Source organism: Salvelinus namaycush, chromosome 32, assembly GCF_016432855.1.
Source record: "Salvelinus namaycush isolate Seneca chromosome 32, SaNama_1.0, whole genome shotgun sequence".
NCBI classification, from domain to species: Eukaryota; Metazoa; Chordata; class Actinopteri; order Salmoniformes; family Salmonidae; genus Salvelinus; species Salvelinus namaycush.
Window position 1 is genome coordinate 10,807,230 of NC_052338.1, and position 23,820 is coordinate 10,831,049.

A 23,820-nucleotide genomic window follows, 5' to 3' on the forward strand; every position below is an offset into this window, starting at 1 on the left:
AACATTGGCTAGACCCTTTCTGAAATTCAAGGACACCCGACAAGGGCCGATAAGACTCAAACAGTCTGACTATTAGCCAGAAGAAAGTCAAAGACACATCGAAGTCGGTAATTTTATTAAATGGTGTCAGCATCTTTTAAGAGAGAAAACGCCAAAGACAAACATTTCTTAGCGGATCAAAAATAAACTGTAAGGATAATGGGTCCTCTGAGTGCCAAACTCTTGCAACAAATACAATGTACATCAATAAATCAAAAGGCTCTGTCAAAAAAGAGACAATTCAGATTGCAAATATGTTCACACATTATGTACAGTACAAAGTATGTTAATTACTGTATTGCCTATACTATATAATAAATACACACACACATCTGGCCTTCATAGTCAAACCCAAACATTGTACATGCCTTTCAGAAGTTACTTGCTCTAAAAAAAATCCTGGGAAAATGGCATATGACAGAAACATAAATAAAAACTGGAATATTCAAAAACATAAAGTGCAAACATTTGTTTTCAAGAAGACCATGGTGCCTACTTGTCATTTTTGCCACTAATCTGAATATTGCCTTTACAGTGTTTCCAAAATGGTTCATTTGATATTTGCATGGACAAAAAAAAGGAGAATGGGTGGGGATGTTTTGGGTTTTGTATGCAGTCAGTAGGCAGACAGATAGGTGGTGAGCAGTTGGTTGGTTGTTGGTGCTGTCTGGAATGACACCAACTCTGTAGCTCAAGTACACATAAAAAGACAAGTGGGTACCTTTTGGAACTAGTTCATATGAAGCTATTTCAGACTATTTTACACAAGCAAGGTTAGCTGACCAACTCCTTGCTCCTGCTTTGTGAAATGCCAATGCAAAAGAGTGCTCAATAATAGCTGCCAATCTAGGGGTGTTGATGGGTTATCATTGGTGGAATGGATGGTATGGCTTATAGTGGTGAAGAAGACCTATAGTTCTGAGATACAGGTGGTAAGTCAAGACCTAGAAACAAATAGGTGTTATTACAGTGTCACTATACAGCATCCATTCATCTCATGGTATTTGATGCATGACAAACCTGCACCAAACTGCTCCTTGGTGAGTTGATGCCGTTGATGTCCATTTTGATTTTGTCCTTTAATGAAAGTAAATTGGGAAGGTTTGTGTCTTATGCCAAGACAATCAGCCTCATCTACCTTCCAGGTCACTTGACATTAGATGTTGGCAGTCCTCAATCTTTGTTCTCTTCCTCTGTAGAAATTTTATTTCTCCTCCTGAACAATTACAAGAGGCTCTGTTCCTGGAGAGTCAATTGTGTGACTTTCAAAACTATTGTTTCAAGGAACGAAATTATTGTGGGTAGATTTAGGTTTTGAGTGTAATTTCATCAGAAATAAAGAATCTTAGCAGAAGTTGTGAGTATCCACAACCGTAATTCCAGGGGTCTCAAGCTACATTTTCCATAATACACCCCTGCCATCGCCTTACTTCTGTTCACAGGTCTTCTCTAACTCCGCTGACAACAGGAACGTGCGAGGCTTCTCTCTTCAAGTACTTGATGAAGTCCTTCACTTCATGGGCTCCCTGGAATTACAGAGGAAAACATTGTAAGCTCCCTTTGTAACCAAACATAAAATCTTTCATACGTCAATACATGCAGTTTCCCCTAGGATTTTTTTCAGCAGTGGTGGCAAAGGTAGCAGGAGAAGTAGTTTCGCAAGCCATTGCTTCTAGTCATTGCGCTAACGCTAGTTAGCAACTTCCTTCAAACTGCACGCAGAGACATAAAAATTGTACCCATGAGTTAATTTGCCTCTGGGTAAGTAGAAAAAGTCAATCTGACACTATCCCTTAAAAGCACATCTTGGCAGAAATATATACACTACATGACCAAAAGTATGTGGACCCCTGCTTGTTGAACATCTCATTCCAAAATCGTCGGCATTAATACGGAATTGGTCCCCCTTTGTTGCTATAACAGCCTCCACTATTATGAGAAGTCTTTCTACTAGATGTTGGAACATTGCTGCAGTGACTTGCTTCTATTCAGCTACAAGAGCGTTAGTGAAGTCGGGCACTAATGTTTGGCAATTAGGCCTGGCTCACAGTCGGTGTTCCAATTCATCCCAAAGGTGTTAGTTAGATGGGGTAGTGAGTGCTGAAACCGAGGACAGATGATTTTTACACACTACGCGCTTCAGCACTCGGCTGTCCCGTTCTGAGAGCTTGTGTGGCCTACCACTTTGCGGCTGAGCTGTTGTTTCTCCTAGACGTTTCCACTTCACAACAAAAGCACTTACAGTTGATCGGGGCAACTCTAGCAGGGCAGAAATTTAACGAACTGACTTGTTGGAAAGGTGGCATCACATGACGGTGCTCGTTGAAAGTCACTGAGTAAGGCCATTCTACTGCCAATGTTTGTCTATGGAGATTGCATGTCTGTGGCTGAAATAGTCAAATCCACTAATTTGAAAGGGTGTCCACATACTTTTGTATATAATCTCTCTATAAATTGTTTTAATCATATTTTTTGGAGTGGCAGGTTGCCACTGCTAACTGAATATAGGGGAAACACTGGTATATGACTAGTTTGTGTCTGCTTGTGTAAAATGGTAATAACAGTGTAAGGACACTTCACCTCATATCGCTTGGGCTGGTCCTTCTTGCCTGCCTGAGCAAAGTAGATGGTGGGAAACCTACAGAACAATAAAAGCGAGAGAAACACAATGAATGAATGACCAGAAACATGGGGAAAATAAATGGAAAGATAAGTGAGTCCTGATAGAAGGGAAAGGACAACCAGGTGATGAAATGTGGCGTCTCACCCTTGCACATCAAAGCCTTGTGGAACATCATTGGCTGTGGCGTCCATCTTGGCAATTACAATATTAGAGTCAGAGTAGAGCTGAGAAGAAAACAGGAGAATCAACCAATGACTAGGGTTACATGCACACAATAATGTGGCTAGTCCGATTAATATAATAGTTTGATTGAAACCTTTACATGCTTTGCGGGAAGAACGATTTCCCTAATAATCCTTTTTACATGGACACATCTAAAATCAGGCCCCCTGATCGGATTTTGAAAAACGCACAAAATCTGCAATCCAAATAAACTTTCTACCACAGTGACCATGTGATTTTTGGGAAGTATATTTGATTCTGAGTTCGGATATATAAAGTTTGCATGTGAAAACTTTTTCTAAGACACAGAAATTCGGTTGTTCCAAACTCACTTCTCTCACGCTGAAGAGGGAGGCTTGCGCTACCGGTGCTGGCACATGTGCAGATCAAATACACCGCTGGAACGCCGCCGATTAAGGTGTTTAGATGTCCTAATAATACGAAAGATTGTTCCGAAAACCAGGTGTTTTAATCGGCGTATGCTTACTTCGATTTTGACCGTACGCCGATTAAGATAAGCAGAGTAAGGTGTTTACATGACTTTTGCATGATCTGCCTACTGCCAGAATCAGTTTAATATTGAATTACTACTGTGCATATAAACATACTCGGTGAGAACAAAGGGCTTAACTTGGCTTTAGCTCTTTTCCTTAATTTATTGACATATTACAATTTTCAATGGCACACAATTGTTCTGAGGAAAGCCATAATCGTGAACGGTGGCAGTAAATAAATAAAAAATATTTTGTTCCAGAATTGAACAGTTTTAAATGTGGCATTGGTGAATCTGTATGAGTGCGTGTGTAGTCTTGCTCACCTGTTCTGCCAACTCCTTGTACTTGGGCTCCAGGCTCTTACAGTGACCACACCAGGGGGCATAGAACTCAATCAGCACGTCCTTCTCCGGGTCATTCACAATCTCCTCAAATGACTCCGCTACCACTACCTGCGAGAGGGCGCACACAAACCCAGAGAAAATAAGTCAAATCAAACTATTTGTCACATGCGCCGAATACAACAGGTGTCGACCTTACCGTGAAATGCTTATTTACAGTTGAAGTCGGAAGTTTACATACGCTTAGGTTGGAGTCATTAAAACTCGTTTTTCAACAACTCCACAAATTTCTGGTTAACAAACTATTGTTTTGGCAAGTTGGTTAGGACATCTACTTTGTGCATGACACAAGTAACTTTTCCAACAATTGTTTACAGACAGATTATTTCACTTATCATTCCCTGTATCACAATTCCAGTGGGTCAGAAGTTTACATACACTAAGTTGACTGTGCCTTTAAACAGCTTGGAAAATTCCAGAAAATGATGTCATGACTTAGAAGCTTCTGATAGGCTAATTGATGTCATTTGAGTCAATTGGAGGTGTACCTGTGGATGTATTTCAAGGCCTACCTTCAAACTCAGTGCCTCTTTACTTGACATCATGGGAAAATCAAAAGAAATCAGCCAAGACCTTAGAAAAAAATTTGGAGACCTCCACAAGTCTGGTTCATCCTTGGGAGCAATTTCCAAACGCCTGAAGGTACCACGTTCATCTGTACAGACAATAGTACACAAGCATAAACACCATGGGACCACGCAGCCGTCATACCACTCAGGAAGGAGACGCGTTCGGTCTCCTAGAGATGAACGTACTTTGGTGCGAAAAGTGCAAATCAATTATAGAACAACAGCAAAGGACCTTGTGAAGATGCTGGAGGAACCAGGTGCAAAAGTATCTATATCCACATAAAATGAAAGGCCGCTCAGCAAGGAAGAAGCCACTGCTCCAAAACCACCATAAAAAAGCCAGACTACGGTTTGCAACTGCACATGGGGACAAAGATCATACTTTTTGGAGAAATGTCCTCTGGTCTGATGAAACAAAAATAGAACTGTTTGGCCATAATGGCCATCCTTATGTTTGGCTGAAAAACACCATCCCAACCGTGAAGCACGGGAGTGGCAGCATCATGTTGTGGGGGTGCTTTGCTGCAGGAGGGCCCGGTGCACTTCACAAAATAGATGGCATCATGAGGCGGGAAAATTATGTGGATATATTGAAGCAACATCTCAAGACATCAGTCAGGAAGTTAAAGTTTGGTCGCAAATGGGTCTTCCAAATGGACAATGACCCCAAGCATACTTGCAAAGTTGTGGCAAAATGGCTAAAGGACAACAAAGTCAAGGTATTGCAGTGGCCATCACAAAGCCCTGACCTCAATCCCATAGAACATTTGTGGGCAGAACTGAAAAAGCGCGTGCGAGCCAGGAGGCCTACAAACCTGACTCAGTTACACCAGCTCTGTCAGGAGGAATGGGCCAAAATTCACCCAACTTATTGTGGAAAGCTTGTGGAAGGCTACCCGAAACGTTTGACCCAAGTTAAACAATTTAAAGGCAATGCTACCAAATACTAATTGAGTGTATGTAAACTTCTGACCCACTGGGAATGTGATGAAAGAAATAAAAGCTGAAATAAATCATTCTCTACTATTATTGTCACACCCTGACCTTAGAGATCCTTTTAATTCTCTATTTGGTTAGGTCAGGGTGTGACTAGGGTGGGCAATCTATGTTTTCTATTTCTTTGTTGGCGGGTATGGTTCCCAATCAGAGGCAGCTGTCTATCGTTGTCTCTGATTGGGGATCATACTTAGGCAGCCTTTTTCCACCTGTAGTTTGTGGGATCTTGTTTTTGGTACCGTGCTGTTTAGCCCTACTAGACGTTACGTTTTGTATTTGTTGTTTTTTCTGTGTTCATTTAATAAATTAAAATGTCCAGATAAAGACTATTTCCTCATTGTCATTCAGAACCCTTCAGACAGAGGATCACCTCCACCATCTCTTTGCTGTATTAGTTTACCACGCTGCACCTTGGTCCGATCCTTCCATCGACGAACGTAACAATTATTCTGACATTTCATATTCTTAAAATAAAGTGGTGATCCTAACTGACCTAAGACAGGGAATTTTTACTATGATTAAATGTCAGGAATTGTGAAAAACTGAGTTTAAATGTATTTGGCTAAGATGTATGTAAACTTCCGACTTCAGCTGTACATGTGTGAATTGGCATGAGAATGACCAAAATCAGAAACACAAATGTACTGTGATTGAGTATTGAATAATAACATAGAAATGCACACACACACAGACAAACATACCTTGACGGGGCCTTTGTTTTTCTCAGGGATGGGCTCCGACTTGATGTAACGTTTTAGTCGTCCAGCAAAGTAATCCTCCAGGAATCTTTCCAGGGACTTCCCATCTCGCCTGTTAAATAGGTTCAACAACATAACTATTCTATCCAACCCACAGCACCCTCTTCGATAAGGGTTAATGTTAGATGATGGTTCGAGTTTGGGTAAGGATGAGAGACTGTCTGTGGATAGGGGTCTGAAATTGCTGTAACTCACGACCATGTTCTCATGGTTAAAATTAGGGTCGTAGGGTTATATGTGGTAAAGCTCAGAAGTTAGGACTTAGTTGAGGTTCTATGTCTGTAACTCACGTGAACTCCTCCCTCATGGTGTACTTGAATCCCTGTCGTGTTCTGATGGTTACGAAGGGCAGATCTCCTCCGTCCGACGCACCCAGACCAAACTCCTCCTCCAGCTCATCCACAAAGTCCCTGCGATTGGCCACGGCAAAACTCAGGCCCTGGGACGCAAACTGAGAACCCACCTTCATCACCCTGAAGAGAGAGAATGAAAGACATTAAACAATAATAATGGCAAGTGACTTAATATACCACCTTGTATACAATATTTGGGGCTCAGATATTACATGTATTGTTTGAAGGATAAAATCTAAATCAAAATAAATAATCTAAGCGAATATACATACATAATGTTAAGTTCATGTTTTAAGTATCCTTATATTTCTATCATTTCTACACCTGCGCAGGAGTCTCACTGGAGATGGACCTGGCCTGAGTGTGATGGCAACTGTGTACTGTGGTAATACGGTGAAGTAAACGTTGTTAAACTGGAACCTAGTCGTTGTGTCATTTTGAGTTAGCACATAAGAGATACAATACCAGTTAAAAGTTTGGACACACCTACTCAAGGGTTTTTCTTTATTTGCAAAAACCATCAAGTGCTATGATGAAAATGGCTCTCATGAGGACCGCCACAGGAAATAATACAGTCCCTTCGGAAAGTATTCAGACCCCTACACTTTTTCCACATTTTGTTACGTTGCAGCCGTATTCAAATTTTTTATTTTATTTTTTTATCCTCAGCAATCTACACGCCACACCCCATAATGACAAAGTGAAAACAGGTTTGGTAGAAATGTTTTCAAATGTATTAAAAATAAAAAACAGAAATACCTTATTTACATAAGTATTCAGACCCTGTGCTATGAGACACGAAATTGAGCGCAGGTGCATCCTGTTTCCATTGATCATCCTTTAGAAGTTTCTACAACTTGATCAGAGTCCACCTGTGGTAAATTCAATTGATTGGACATAATTAGGAAAGGCACACACCAGTCTATATAAGGTTCCACAGTTGACAGAGCAAAAACCAAGGAATGAGGTCGAAGGAATTGTCCGTAGAACTCCGAGACAGGATTGTGTCGAGGCACAGATCCAGGGAAGGGTACCAAAACATTTCTGCAACATTGAAGGTCCCCAAGAACACAGTGGCCTCCATCATTCTTAAATGGAAGAAGTTTGGAACCACAAAGACTTTTCCTAGAACTTTCTGCCCAGCCAAACTAAGGAATCGGGGGAGAAGGGCCTTGGTCAGGGAGGTGACTAAGAACCCAATGGTCACTGACAGAGCTCCAGAGTTCTTCTGTGGAGAAGAAGAACCTTCCAGAAGGACAACTATCTCTGCAGCACTCCACCAATCAGGCCTTTATGGTAGAGTGGCCAGACGGAAGCCACTCCTCAGTAAAAGGCACATGACAGCCCGCTTGGTCTTTGCCAAAAGGCACCTAAAGACTCTCAGACCATGAGAAACAAGACTCTCTGGTCTGATTGCCAAGCATCACGTCTGGAGGAAACCAGGCACCATCCCTACGGTGAAGAATGGGTAGCAGCATCATGCTGTGGGGATGTTTTTCAGTGGCAGGGAATGGGAGACTAGTCAGGATCGAGGCAAAGATGAACGGTGCAAAATACAAAGAGATCTGCTCCAGATCGCTCAAGATCTCAGACTGGGGCGAAGGTTCACCTTCCAACAGCACAACGATCCTAAGCATACAGCGAAGACAACGCAGGAGTGGCATCGGGACAAGTCCTTGATTTGCCCAGCCAGAACCCGGACTTGAACCCGATCGGACATCTCTGGAGTGACCTGAAAATAGCTGTCCAGAAACACTCCCCATCCAACCTGAGCTTGAGAGAATCTACAGAGAAGAATGGGAGAAACTCCCCAAATACAGGTGTGCCAAGCTTGTAGCGTCATATCCAAGAAGACTCAAGGCTGTAATCACTGCCAAAGGTGCTAAAACAAAGTACTGAGTAAAGGGTCTGAATACTTATGTAAATGGAATATTTGCATTTTTTAATAAATGAGCAAAACATTTCTAAAACCCATTTTTGCTTTATCGTTATGGGGTATTGTGTGTAGATTGATGAGGGTAAAAAAATATTTAATACATTTTAGAATAAGGCTGTAACCTAACAAAATGTGGAAAAAGTCAAGGGGTCTGAACACTTTCCGAAGCGAATATACTTACATATCTACATTACTACTTGGTCACATTTTATAAGTTGTCCAACAACCATGTACAGTAATATTTCAATATTATTCCAGAAAAAAAACGTGTAGCATAATTGTAACTAATACAATAACAACATGTACCTAATAGGATTTCAGTAACAAATGAAAAACAGAACTGAAATAAAAGACAATGTTTATTTTAATTGTGGGTTATCTAATTTGAGTGTTTTAAAGCAGTGGTTCTCAACAGGTTTTGCCTCAAAACCCAAATTGAACCAGGTTGTCAGAACCCAATATTCACATTGCAATTTTTTTTTACGGAATGCAATCTGTAAAGCATATTTTTTTTGTAGCTATATTGACAGTAAATGTTGTAATTATATGACAATATTCCCACCTTTTCATTGTCAATAATTCCATTCAACATATTCTTGATGAAGAATATCGGTAAACTCACTGGTTTGAGACCGACCGCAAAATCAACCAAATCCGCTAAATAGCACTGCTAGTAGCTCTATATTTTAAAAAACATTTTTTATTTTATTTTTTACTTCGACACCCGTGACCCATCAATTGAGAATCACTGGTTTAAAGTGTTGTGGTACCAACCTGTTCCTCCAATAGTTGGAGCCTTTGGGGTTCTGCAGGTAGTCCAAATCATAGTATGCAGTCAACAAGTCCTGCCCCTTCAGCTTATCTCTGTTCTCATTGGTCAGATGGGGGCACATTCCGAAACTGACCAAAAACAGTAAAAAGGGAGACCAATAACGTTAGACAGTCAAGTAGAGGTTAAGAGCGTTCGGCCAGTAACCGAAAGGTCGCTGGTTCGAATCCTCAAGCCGATTAGGTGAAAAATCTGTCAATGTGCCCTTGAGCAAGGCAATTAACCCTAATTGCTCCTGTAAGTCGCTCTGGAGAAGAGCGTCAGCTAAATGACTAACCTGTAAAAAAAAAAATATATGAAAAGACGAATAGGGATATGATAGGGAGAAAGTGTTAGAGATGCAGAAAAAAGAGACATTAAAGTAACACAGACATTCGAGTAGATGAAGAGTAGACAGATGGGAGTAGTAGTCTTACATGTTGTCTCTGATGAAGCGCCGCAGTGTGTGGGTGGTGATCGTCTCAGTGAAGCGCAGCACGCTCTCCTCAAACTTACTGCTCAGTCTTGGGGGTCTGAACAGCAGAACACGCCTGGAGAGACACGGGGAAAAGAATGTAGTCGTTTGGTCACACCATAGCAGTGTTTCTCAATCCATTCCTGGGCGTACACAATTTTTCTATAGCCCAGCACTAAGAAACCTGATTGAACTCTACAGGGTTATCTTGATCACGCTCACCTCTTCCCATTCTCTCCCTATCCCTCCCTCTACCCCTACCCCATCCTCCCTCTCTCTGGCTCTCACTCAGTGTCCACCCCGTGTTTGAGGCCCAGGGTCATGTCGATGGTGTGGGCGAAGCGGAAGTGCTCCCTCATGACGCTGGCCGCCTTCAGAAACTCTGCCAGCTGACCACTGTTAGGCCCAGAAAAGAATCCTGAGGGGAGAGAGAAGTATGGAGAGAAAGTACATTAGCCCTCTCCAACACATCTAGTGTGTTGGCTTCCACCATGTTGTATTCACCTCTCACAAGCTTTTCAGAGCAGTGGACATGAAATAATTTATAACCAATGTGAAACGTACAGATTCAGGGAGCCAATTAAAGGGGCAGTGCAGGGGGCTCCTGAGTGGCGCAGCGGTCTAAGGCACTGCATCGCAGTGCTAGAGGCGTCACTAGAGACCCTGGTTCAATCCAGGGCTGTATCACAACCCTGGAGTCCCATAGGGCGGCGCATAATTGGACCAGCTTCGTCCGGGTTAGGGAAGGGTTTGGCCACGGGGGGCTTTACTCGGCTCATCGCGCTCTAGCGACTACTTGTGGCAGGCAGTGGACATGACTCGACCTTCGCCTCCCGAGCCGATTGGGGAGTTGCAGCCATGGGAGAAAAAGGTGCAGTAAAAAACGTGATTTTCCTGTTTTATAAACACATTTCCACACTGAGTTAGATTATTATTATCCACACTATTATATACATGGCAGCCAATTCTAACCCGGGTTATGCGGACATAAATGGAATGGAATTCCCTTTTTATGCACTTTTCTCTCTTATGCGTATTCTGAACTTGAACTTAAGCATGAGAATAGCATGCTATTCACCTGCTATTTGTTCGGGGTGGAGATCTAAGTAATGAAGGTGTGGTGGAGGAGTGTACAGATACACCGTATTCTGACCTTGACTTTATTCCCTCATAATTCCACCACCGTTACACACGAGGAAACCATGAATAAGGTTGAGCAAATTTACCTGTTCTACATTCATTTTCCCCCGATAGAAATAACAGCATTCTCCATGCACTGTAATTTCTAAATGGATAAGAGCTATAGATAAGAGCTGTTAAGGTTGAGCAAATTTACCTGTTCTACATTCATTTTCCCCCGATAGAAATAACAGCATTCTCCATGCACTGTAATTTCTAAATGGATAAGAGCTATAGATAAGAGCTGTGTAAATTAGTAATCCATTTGGAGAAGGAGATTGTAAATACACGTTTTAGATTATTTTTCCTTATGATCCCTAGAGATGAATAAAAAACCAGTGCTATGGAAGCATATGACTAGTTTCATTTGACAATTTGTATCATGTTAAATATCAGCCACTGTCGGCAGCCACCGTCAGTAATAAACACATACATTTAGAACTGTCACTTTCGTGTTTGTTTTCTTCAATGTGTAGCTTACAATTTGCATCATCTCATTCCGTTCTGTTTCCCTTTCTTTCACATCTGTGTAGTTGTTCCTGAGGGTCGCTAGCATTAGTGGATCATATTAGGCTAACGTTGAGCAGTAATTTGGGACATGTAGCCTATTTAAATCCTTATGGAACTCAGACCACACACAGCAGGTTAAACCTGGAGCACGGTTCACGACGAACTGGACCATTGTCATACAGTCCCATTAGTAAGGGTAGATTTATAGGACTATTGTTCAACCCGTATTGTATACTTTTTTCCACCTTCCAATATCTCATGGGTTGACAATTTTCAGGATGAATCGAATCAAAAAAATTATTCATCAATATATTTTGTGCGCAAAGGCTCTCCAAACCCGTTTCTTTTTTATGATTCATACATACTTTCCTAACCCTAAAATATTCCTAAATAAATAGACAACATCGGTTCCCAAACTAAGGGTCGCGGCCCAATGTGGGGTCTCCTGATATGAAAATTAGGTTGCAGGACAATTTTTTAAAATCCAAAGATTTTTTTCAATAATGTTTTTGTATGTGACATCGGCTTTGCATCTCAAAATCATTGTAATGTGGTTAACCTTAAAAATCTCCCGAGTGGCGCAGTGGTCTAAGGCTGTGCCAGCTGTGCCACTAGAGATCCTGGTTCGAGTCCAGGCTCTGTTGCAGCCGGCTGTGACCGGGAGACCCATGGGGCGACGTCCGGGTTAAGGGAGGGTTTGGCCGGCAGGGTCGTTCCTGTCCCATCGCGCACTTGCGACTCCTGTGGCGGGCCGGGCGCAATGCACACTGACACTGTCGCCAGGTGTATGGTGTTTCATTCAACACATTGGTGTGGCTGGCTTACGGGTTAAGCGGGCATTGCGTCAAGAAGCAGTGCGGCTTGGCTGGGTTGTGTTTCGGAGGAAGAACAGCTCTCGACCTTCGCCTCTCCCAAGTCTGTACGGGAGTTGCAGCGATGGGACAAGACTAACTACCAATTGGATACCATGAAATTGGGCAGATAAAGGGGTAAAAACGTATTTAAAAAAAAATACAAGCTAATGACAATTATTCAAATCTAAAAGATAAAATTCAGTGTGAGCACCCTTTGATCATTGGAAAAGGTTGAACTTGAATCACTCTCACAATGAATGACTAGGCCTGCTACGCTATGAAACCACACACTTGCAGAGACTTTGATATTACCGGCAGCAATTGATATGGTGAAAACAATGTATGGGGAGGCAGAGGCACAGAAACGCACATCAATACCTTTGTCAGATAAATTCTTTGTTTATGCTCTGACTGAACGACTCAAATTCCCCAGCATGTGCTCTCCAAATGGCCGTTAACTGTGAAGGCCAAGATGCACATGCATGACTTTTGTTCGCTATACAAGTGGGGGATGCTATTCACGAGGATATATTGTTGTCTCACGATTCCCGAGCATAAAACAACATAGGGGATGTTCAGTGTGCTGCCTGGCTATATTGACAAAAAAACTGACTCCATATGGGATCAAATGGTGGGCTTTTTCAGAGATGGGGCTCCATCTATCACAGGACGGCGGGCAGGCCTCTGCACTCTAGTTATGAATGTGTCTCTGTCATATGGAGGCATTTTATGATACACTGAAAGCAACTGGCGGCAAAGGAGCTTAGCACTGAACTCGATACGGTATACCGCAGCAGGTAACTTCAAATGTAAACTACATCAAAACACATCCACTGTGCGCACGCCTGTTCGCAAAACTATGTGGAGATATGGGATCAGAGCATGATGATGTTCTATCACACACCGAGGCTTGGTGGTTATCGAGGTAGAGTGTTGGAAAGATTTTTCACATTGAGAGAGGAACTATTGTCATTCAGAATGAACTTGGTTGACTTTCTGAAGAATAGAAAATATCAGAAAACAGCATCAGTAAGTGTCCCACACGAGTGTCCCACACAATCCGTTTGACTGTGATCCTGGCTCAGTTGACATGTCAGTAAGTGAAATCGAACAGCTGATCAAGCTGTCATGTGACCGAATGTATTCACGGGTCACTAGAGGAGTTTTGGTTCCTGATTCAAAGGGAATACCCTGCCGTCTCCCTCTGAGCATTAATGCCGCGTTAAAATCAACTGGGAACTTGGAACTCTGAAATCAACGAAACACTTTGGGCTTATTTTGGACGGATTTTATCGAGTGTGAAACCTCTCGCTTCGCCTCTTCCTCTCTGTAAACACACACACACAGCCCCTTCCCCAGCCACTCACACCAACAAAGTAGAGAGATCACTTCTTCCTTTCTGAAAAGCGGTTTCAACTCGATATTTGCATTTGAGTTTTGGTCCAACAGAATCAGTCATATGGACACTAAAACACATTGAGACATTACTGTAATAGAGGAGAAGTCAACTTCTCTAACGATACCCTTTTTAGGACTCAACTACTCAAATTGCACACAGAGCAGACATGACTAAAAACAGGCGTATCAATGAACATTGATTCTGGAAAATTAATGCTCAAATATTGCAGCACCATGTACCTCTAGCAGCATTTTTGCCAAAGACTGTTATACTAGCTGTCTAGTCTGTGTTTTATAATTGTGCAATAAGCATAAAACACAATTATATAAGGAATTGGCAACTCGTTCTTATTCTATAAGGTAGACCACTTGATTTCAACATCTGAAAAATGTGGACAGGCTAACATACTGTTCAAACAGTTGGAGAAGGGTGTGTTTAGAACAATTCAACTGTTCTGCCTTGTTAGCTAGCAAATAGATCCAAGTTGGCTAAATTTGAAATATAAAGATTAGCTGGCTACTCACCAGCATGTGGGCTTGTGCTTGAGAGATTGTTTATAATGCCTGCTACAAGAAGTTAGTCATTAATAGTGAATGTGAATTATTCATGGTTTTAGTTACATTTGTAACAAAAATTGTATTTTCATAGACAGACTTGAAAGCCAGATGAGTGATTGCTCAAAAGCAGGTTAAACTATTTTGATAAAATAATCAAATTATTGTGGCATATATTCAGACTAATTTCATACGCCCTGAATTCATTACATTATTGCAGAGTGTTTAAAATGCAGTGTATTTTACCTTTAAAAATTGTACAAAGCTTATTGCATTGTTGGTTAAGGGCTTGTAAGTAAGCATTTCACTGTAAGGTCTACCTCCACCTGTTGTATTCGGCGCATGTGACAAATAACACTTGATCAGATGAGATTTTTTTTTTTAATGGAGATATTTATCATGACTCGCTCATAAGTTTGAAAAAAATCGAGATAGGATTATTAGGCCATATTGCCCAGCTCTAATGCATATACACTGAGTATATAAAACATTAAGAACACCTGCTCTTTCCATTAAAAACTGACCAGTTGAATCCAGATAACGATCCTCTTCTAGAAGACTACTTACCCACTACACTGGCGTCAAAGTGGTTGACAAAGGCCTCGAGATCTGCTTCCCTGCGCAGGGTAACAGAGTTGGGTCCAGCCTGCTTCTTCATGAAGTGGACAATGCCATCTGTGTGTATGTAGACAAATTCATTAGTAGGCCTACATAATTTGTGTACTCTAACAACATTCAAACCACACACCTGCGGAGCGTGGCCCGTCATAGGACGAGGCGTCTTCTCCGTTTCTGAAGATCTTGAGCGTGGGGTACCCTGTGACCCCAAAACGCCCACATGTGTCTGGGCTCGCTGTGCAGTCCACCTGAGGGGTGAGAGAGAGATGATAGGGAAGGAGGGAGGTAGAGAGAGAAAGCGGGAATGCAAGAGGAGAGAGAGGGATAGAAATATATGATAGAAAGCAAAATGGGGGAGAAAATGGGGGAGAAATATAATGAAATGGAGATGCTAGAGGCAATATAAAGTAGGGCTGAGCAATATCGATTAATTCTAATTTATGTTTTTGCACGATTTTCCAAATGCCTGTATTGCAAGAATCAATTTATTTAAAAAAAAAAATCTGAGTGTTTATGTCCGCTTGTTCTCATGTTGTATTTTTGGTCTCGTCTCCTTCGCCCCTCTGTACTGTGTGAACCTTCCCATTTACACCAGAGATCAGTATATAATGACAAGATGCATGTCTCCGCCCTAACAATGGGAGTAGTTGTCCCAAAGACGGGAAGGTGTGTAACAGTGATAACACCAAGTAAAACTGAAATGATAACTTAACCCACAAAATATAAATATCCATTAACAAACTTCTTATAGCTTAGGTCCAAAATAAGCCCATGAAAACGCATTGGCCTTATTTTGGACATATTTTATCGAGAGTGAAACCTATCGCTTCGCCTCTTCCTCTATGGTTTACACACACACACCAAGCCCCTCCCCCTGCCTCTCACGCCAACAAAGTTGAGAGATCACATCTTCTTCTATGTCAAGCGCTTTCAACTCGCTATTTGCATTTGAGTTTTGGTCCAACAGAATGGGTCATATGGACACTAAAACACATTGAGACGTTACTGTAATAGAGAAGTCAACTTCTCTAACGATACCCTTTTTATGTCTCAACACTCAAATTGCACACAGAGCAGACATTACTAAAACGAGTGTATCAATGAACATTGATTCTGGAAAATGAATGCTCAGTTTGTTGTGCGCGACAATGGGGGTACCCACGTACCGCTAGCAGCATTTTTGCCAAGGACTGTTATACTAGCTGTCTAGTCTGTGTTTTATAAATGTTTCATAGCATAACACACAATTATATAAGGAATTGACAACTCGTTCTCAATCTGAGAAATAAGATAGGCCACTTGATTTCAACATCTGAACAAAGTGGACAGGCTAACATGCATTTCAACAGTTGGAGGCAGACAGAAGGGTGTTCAACCTTGTTAGCTAGCAAATAGATCCAAGTTGGCTAGACTTGAAATCTAAAGATTAGCTGGCTAGTCACTAGCACGTGGACTTGAGAGATTGTTGATGAGACCTGTGTGAATTTTCTGAAGTCTAATGCCTGCTACAAGAAGTTAGTCATTAAAAGTGTTAGGTTCTAAATAAACAGAGTAAAACACTCACGGAGGCTTAGTAAATCTTAAACCAAGTTTATTCACCCACTGGGTCATACAGCTGCATAAGACAAAGAACATATTCACAGAAGCACTGGTATTTAACCCTTTCTCCTATGCTGAGCCCCTCCTTACACATCTGAACAGACAATGCACATCAATACACCTCTGTTGCTATCCAAAAGATTAGTGATATATGTTCTTCCTCACTTCATCTAACCTGACCTCTGCCCAAATTCCTCACTCCTCCCCCAACTCACAGCTGTCATGTTGACCTGTACCAGACTCTCTCTTCTCCTCCCATAAGATCACTTATGGCTAACAATAACATATCCTGACAGAATGTAAATGTTATACATTCCCCTCTCTCCCTCAGTGACATGAATAAGTCAGAACCCACAAGTCAGAACCCATCAGTAGTGAACGTGCATTATGCATGGTTCTAGTTAAACTTGTAACCAAAAAATAGCATTTTCATAGACTTGAAAGCCAGATCAGTGATTAAAAAAACAGGGAAAAAACTATTTTGATAGACTAATTAAATGATTAGTGGGTATTATGGCTGTGTAAGGCTTATAATTAGCCTAGGTATAACTTCACAATTCATTTGATTATTGCTGACTTTCTGAATGCACTCTTGATTTTACGCTGCTTTTCAAAAAGTATTCAGACCCCTTGACCTTTTCCACATTTTGTTATGTTACAGCCTTATTCTAAAATTGATTAAATAAAAAAAACTTAATCTACACACAATACCCCATAATGACAAAGCAAAAACAGGTTGGTAGAAATACCTTATTTAGATAAGTATTCAGACCCTTTGCTATGAGACATGAAATTGAGTGCATCCTGTTTCCATTGATTATCCATGACATGTTTCTACAACTTGATTGGAGTCCACCTGTGGTAAATTCAATTGATTGGACATGATTTGGAAAGGCACACACCTGTCTATATTAGGTCCCACAGTTGACAGTGCATCTCAGAGCAAAAACCAAGCCAGTCGAAGTCGAAGGAATTGTCTGTAGAGCTCCGAGACAGGATTGTGTCGAGGCACAGATCTGGGGAAGGGTACCAAAACATTTCTGCAGCATTGAAGGTCCCCAAGAACACAGTGGCCTCCATCATTCTTAAATGGAAGAAGTTAGGAACCACCAAGACTGGAACCACCAAGAACACGATGGGCACTTTGAAAGAGCTCTAGAGTTCCTCAGTGGAGATGGGAGAACCTTCCAGAAGGACAACCATCTCTGCAGCAATCCACCAATTAGGCCTTTATGGTAGAGTGGCCAGACGGAAGCCACTCAGTAAAATACACATGACAGCCTGCTTGGAATTTTCCAAAAGGCCCAAAAACTCTCAGACCATAAGAAACAAGATTCTCTGGTCTGATGAAACCAAGATGGAACTCTTTGGCCTGAATGCCAAGCGTCACGTCTGGAGGAAACCTGGCACCATCCCTACGGTGAAGCATGGTGGTGGCAGCATCATGCTGTAGGGATGTTTTTCAGCGGTAGGGACTGGGAGACTAGTCAGGATCAAGGAAAAGATGAACAGAGCAAAGTACAGAGAGATCTTTGATGAAAACCTGCTCCAGAGCACTCAGGACCTCAGACTGGGGCGAAGGTTCACCTTCCAACAGGACAACGACCCTAAGCACACAGCCAAGACAATGCAGGAGTGTCTTTGAGTGGCCCAGCCAGAGCCCAGACTTGAACCCTATCGGACATCTCTGGAGAGACCTGAAAATAGCTGTGCAGCAATGCATCCCATCCAACCTGACAGTGTTTGAGAGGATCTGCAGCGAAGAATGGGAGAAACTCCCCAAATACAGGTGTGCCAAGTTTGTAGCGCCATACCAAAGATGACTTAATGCTGTAATCGCTGCCAAAAGTGCTTCAACAAAGTACTGAGTAAAGGGTCTGAACAAAGGGTAAAGGGTTATGTAAAATGTGATATCCATTTTTTTATTTTTTTTATATTTTACAAATTAGCTAACATTTCTAAAAAACAGTTTTTGCTTTGTCATTATGGGGTATTGTGTGTAGATTGATGATGGAAAAAAACAATAGAATTTTAGAATAAGGCTGTAATGTAACAAAAATGTGGAGAAAATAAAAAAAAAGACACTGTATATCATGAATTGCCCATAAGTTTGAAAAAAAAGTGTTGATGTGATTTTCAGGCCATATCACCCAACCCTAACATAAAGTACATTAGCCGTTTCACCTCATATTGTCACGGATCCCCCCCGTACTGTTGCTGATTCCATGCACCGGTTCCGGAGGTCTACTGTACGTCACCGGCCTCTAGGCGTCACTGAACTGTCTCATTACGCACACCTAGCTCCATTTCCCCTGGTTAGTAATTGTATAATTGTGCCCTTTGTTCACCATTGTCTTGGTCAGTTATTGTTCCCATGTCCGTTGGTCTTGTGAGTACTATTGGACATTTTCCAGTACATATGTGCCATTACACATTTCGTAGTAGTCAGCAGGATAAGTGTACTCTAAATGTGTGTCTAGGTCATTAGGCACCATTAGACATGCAACTGTCTGGGGAGTGGGCATGTCTGTTTATTTTTGTACCATTGCTATGGCTCTAATGTTTCTATGCCCTAATATGAAACCAAACTAAAAGCTGTGCAAGGCAAAAAGATAATGGTGGCTAAATGCCAGAGGGGATGAATCATTAACATAAAGAGGAGTTACTATGTGTGTGGCGTAAGGATGAAACCTGTATAAAAAGTGTGTGCCAAGGCTGGAAAGGGAGTTACTTCATGAACAAGCTCGGCTTATATTACTTTGTAATAAAGTCTAATTGAACACACAGGCTCCGGTATTTGAGAAATATTATTGACTGAATATTTCCACGACAGTACATGTGCTTTGTTGTTTCGGCTTTCATGCCGCGTGTATTACGTGTCTTGTTATTACAGGTCTCATCCCATGTATTTATTAGAGATTTAACCTCGCTCTTTTTTTGGGGTTACATCCCTGTGTTTTGTATATGTGTTTGTTTTGGGCTTCGTCCCCGTGCCTTTTCATGGCATGTTGTATTGTTGGGTGGAGTATTAAAACCCCCTATTACGTATTCCTGTGCCTGTCTCCAATCATTTATACAACGTGATACATATCCCCTGGGTTATGGACAATTCCACAGTGATGCTGAGACTCAGATTTTTTACTTGAAAATGTATGCCAAACAAAAAACAATTATTTGCGAAGTTAAACCATACAACTCTATGCACAAGGTACACTTAACAATTTCCACAGAAAATTTTACAAAAACACTTTATTTTTCACCCCAAATTCGTGGTATCCAATTGTTACAGTCTTGTCTCATCGCTGCAACTCCCATACGGACTAGGGAGAGGCGAAGGTCGAGAGCCATGCTTCCTCCGAAACACAACCCAACCAAGCTGCACTGCTTCTTGACACAATGCCCATCCAACCCGGAAGCCAGCCGCACCAATGTGTTGGAGGAAACACCGTACACCTGGCGACAGAGTCAGCGTTCACTGCGCCCGGCCCGCCACAGGAGTCGCTAGTGCGCGATGAGACAAGATTATCCCTGCAGGCCAAACCCTCCCTAACCCGGACGACGCTGGGCCAATTGTGCGCCGCCCCATGGGCCTCCCGGTTGCGGCCGGCTGCGAACGAGCCTGGGCTCGAACCCAGAATCTCTAGTGGATCAGCTAGGACTGCGATGCAGTGCCTTAGACCACTGCGCCACTCGGGAGCCCCTACAAAACACTTGAAGAACAGGTCAGATGCAAATTTGGTAACAGAATGACGGTTTTTGCTGTCATTCTGTTAACAAAGTTTACACTATGCCGGTGCAGTGAGAGTGGGCCATGCAGGGCATGCAACTACCAATTAACATTGTGTAACCCTGGATGACGGCAAGAGTTCAAACACCTGGTCATTTTGTTATGCATTCATAAGTACCTTAGCAAGTGGAACTGTCCCCTTCAGTCGAGTGGCTGCGGTCTCAAAATCTGGGGCTAGTTTCTTACAATGTCCACACCTGAAGAGCAAATAAACATACAGCAGATTAGGGTAGATATAACGCAAGGAACAGAATCAAGGAACAGGCAACGCAATTGATAACATAGTTGTGTGGGTAGAAATGTGTTATACCTGTAAAAGGCAAATTGGGGTTTAAAAGAAATCATACTGACCAAGGTAAGCCAATTTTGAAGAATAATATCAATAGCTCAGCCTCAAATACAGTGACGTGTATTCATGGATGCCAAGGGAAGCCAGGCTTCCCCCCACAAAATGTACCAAGAAAAATGTTTAAAAACTTTAAATCATTTATCTATCGTCTCTCTGTGTTTCATAATTTTCCTTCAATTTGCAAGAGGCTGAATGTATCTCAGAGGAGAAAGCATCCGAGCGATTGAAACAGCACCACTCTGTCTCTCTATGTGTAGGCCATCTGATTATGTCTGGTCCAAACGAGTATGACATTGTTGCCGCCTGTAGCATTAAAGGCAAGGGAAGTGTTAGAGGTTCACCTAGGGGTCATGATTGGGGTTGTACCAAATGTTTGATGTATTATAATAATTGATTATGCTTATGTTGTATTAATAGAAGGGGAGGGGTTATAAGACCCCGCCCTCCTTACATTTATAGGGTCCTAGACTACAGATTAACAATATATATTCATTATAGAGGTTTAGTATTGTTCCACAGTTGTTTTCTGGTCTTTGCCTTTTATAAAGAGACCCCTCTGAGAAATGTGTGACTGTGAAGACAGAAGGGGAGTGTAAGAGATTAATCAGACATTCCACTATAAATCAACTTGGACATTTACTGCTAAGCTTTTAGATAGCTACATAAATAAAGAGTTTTAGTGTTGAGTAGGCATGGTTTTGGTCTCATGAGAAAAAGATAATGACGTAGGCAGTGACATCACTAGGGCTGGACTTCGGGTTTAATAAAATAACATGGGACCTTTTCTTTGATGCAGAACTTACTCGGAAACCTGCGTTATGTTCCTGTTGTCAACTTCTGTCTGCAATTGCATTAATAAAGGTTTTGAATTATTTAATTAAAGATATTGTCATAATGCTAATTTCACCAATGAGCCAATGATTGACAAGGAACAAGGACAGAAGCCATAGAGCATCTGGCCTCCCTTGACAAAAAAAGTATGAAAAATTTGCCAATCAGCATTGAGCTAAACTGAGCGAGCTCAACTGTGGATGTTCCTGGCACCAAAAAAAAATAACTGCTGCATCTCGTTGTGTTGTTGTCCTCTGGTGGCTAGCTAGCCAGCTAGTTAAAATTGGCAATTTTTCTAAATTAGCCATGGATGGAGATAGGGATTTGGACTTTTGGTTTTACTTAATTCTCTGTACTGGCCAATGATTATAATGGTGATTCTGATCCAACCATTCATTCATACATTGTTGTGCCCCTGGCCTGAGAGGATGAAAGTTCAATATAGCTAGATGTAGAAGGTTAATGTTAGCTAGGGTAGCTAACGTTGCCCATGAATGGAAGTTAGGCTAGCGAGCAAGCATTTTAGACAGGTAGCCTAGTAGGAAAACAAAAAAGTGTGTACTGTATGACAGAGTGATCACGTTTAGCCAACATGAAAAAGGAGGATGGCATTAGCAGATCTCTACAAATCGAACGCACACACACATAAATCAGAACCATGGACAGCCACATCACATTTAGCTAATGTTGAATAGAGACTAAATAGTTTTTGGTATCTTTTAGATGAAACTGTATTAGACTAAGCAGAGATGATTTGTTGACGTTGAAATGTGGGGGCAGCTCCTGTTTTCTTTGCGACTTGCGGTAACTGTGTGGTTCTAAATCAATAACGTTAGTTGTTTGGTGGTCCGAAAATGTCGGAAACATTAACTTGCTTGACGATGCTGTAGGTGTAACGGCAGTCTAGCTCTTCCTCCTCCTCGGACAAGGAGAGGAGAGAAGGATCGGAGGACCAATGTGCAGCGTGGTAATTTTCCATGAATTTAATAAACACAAAGACAAGATACTGACAAACTAATACAAAACAACAAACGACCGTGAAGCTACAAACGAAAGTGCAATACACAAGCTACTAACGTTAGACATAGACACGATACAAAATAACAAACTAACTAACCGTCACAGTCCTGTGTGGCACAAACACTGACACAGGAAACAGACACCCACAATCCCCAACACAAAACAAGCCACCTATATATGATTCTCAATCAGGGACAACGATTGACAGCTGTCTCTGATTGAGAACCATATTAGGCTGAACACAGAAACAGACGAACTAGACACACAACATAGAATTCCCACCCAGCTCACGTCCTGACCAACACTAAACAAGCAAAACACATAAGAACTCTGGTCAGGACGTTACAGTAGGCCATATAACTGTATGATACTCTACATGCAATGTGCTTTGCGAACTTCACTGGACAGAGGTTGCTATCCGGTTTGTGATAAAACAAAGGTGTGGTTGAATTTATTCTGCCACTGTGTCTTCTTGTCTCGGAATTAACAAGGTTTATTGAGCAAACAACGCAATTGTCACACCAGGTTGTAATTTGGGGGTGGGGGCTTGACTTCCCAGTGATTTTACCCACCCACGGCCACTGCTCAAATACTGTTTGCAAATATGGCCACCTGCTAGCTAGTTGCCTTCAGTTTGGCAGATGATTGCCGATACTGAGAATATAACTACTATAGCTAGCTAACATTAGCTGATGGCTGACTACCAGAACATATCTTGGACAGTTGCCTAGCCGATAACAGTCACTATACTTACATATTTGCCTAAAATGACATTACATGTGTAGAAATTACAATGGATGGACATAAAATAATGTTTCATTTGTATTTTCTCTCACCATGGAGCGTAGAATTTCACTAGCATGGTCTCGTGCTCCGCTGCCAGGTAATCGAAATCTGCGTCCCCTAACTCGAGCACATCACCCCGTGCGACTACCGCTCCAGAAAATATGAGAACCGATAACAATAAAGGAGGGATGAGCGACAAAAAGGAAGCCATATTTCTAAATACTTCAAGTGAACAAAATATTCAAATGAAATACAGAAACATAAAACGGCACCTATGCTGTAAAGAAGACCCTCACTGTCACCTGCCGGCTCCTCTCCCGAAAAACTCGATAGAGTAGACAATTGAGAGGTGGGATATCAACAGAATTTGCCGGAAACTGACCTTGTCATTGGTCGAGGAGGACATACGTTGATGCGATGTAAGTAGTACATTGGTCTACATCGACCTCAATCATTGTACATCCCTAGCCTACCATACAGGACAGTAGCTAATCATCATGGCATTTGCTTTCTTCAGAGAGGTGTCCGGGGTATAATCCCAGATCATTTTGGGGAGAAATACTACACTTGTGACTTTTGAGGGGGGATACCGATCTCAAAATAGATGGTATATGACATGGCCATGGAAATATCACGTTCAAATATCAAACAAAGAATTAT

The 23,820-nt window shown here is 41.7% G+C and overlaps 1 protein-coding gene across 1 annotated transcript; it reads right to left on the reverse strand.

The window, feature by feature from the left end:
* Positions 1–98: 98 nt before the first annotated feature.
* Positions 99–23,475, reverse strand: LOC120026726 (protein disulfide-isomerase A3-like). The gene is made up of 13 exons (XM_038971437.1): positions 23,211–23,475; positions 20,293–20,371; positions 14,919–15,036; positions 14,738–14,845; positions 9,963–10,092; positions 9,637–9,750; positions 9,166–9,291; positions 6,393–6,575; positions 6,046–6,154; positions 3,702–3,830; positions 2,807–2,886; positions 2,620–2,677; positions 99–1,565 (listed from the first exon to the last, which is right to left on the reverse strand). Exons 1-13 carry the CDS (start codon positions 23,369–23,371, stop codon positions 1,476–1,478), a joined length of 1,485 nt encoding a protein of 494 aa, XP_038827365.1. The 5' UTR covers positions 23,372–23,475; the 3' UTR covers positions 99–1,475.
* Between the last annotated feature and the right edge of the window lie 345 nt (positions 23,476–23,820).

Excerpts from the sequence above, each read along its gene's own strand:
- LOC120026726 (XM_038971437.1), bottom strand. The coding sequence starts at position 23,371 with ATGGCTTCCTTTTTGTCGCTCATCCCTCCTTTATTGTTATCGGTTCTC. Across the intron at positions 14,846-14,918 it reads TGACGGGCCACGCTCCGCAG|ATGGCATTGTCCACTTCATG; the intron begins GTGTGTGGTTTG and ends ACATACACACAG. Across the intron at positions 2,887-3,701 it reads ACAAGGAGTTGGCAGAACAG|CTCTACTCTGACTCTAATAT; the intron begins GTGAGCAAGACT and ends TTTTCTTCTCAG.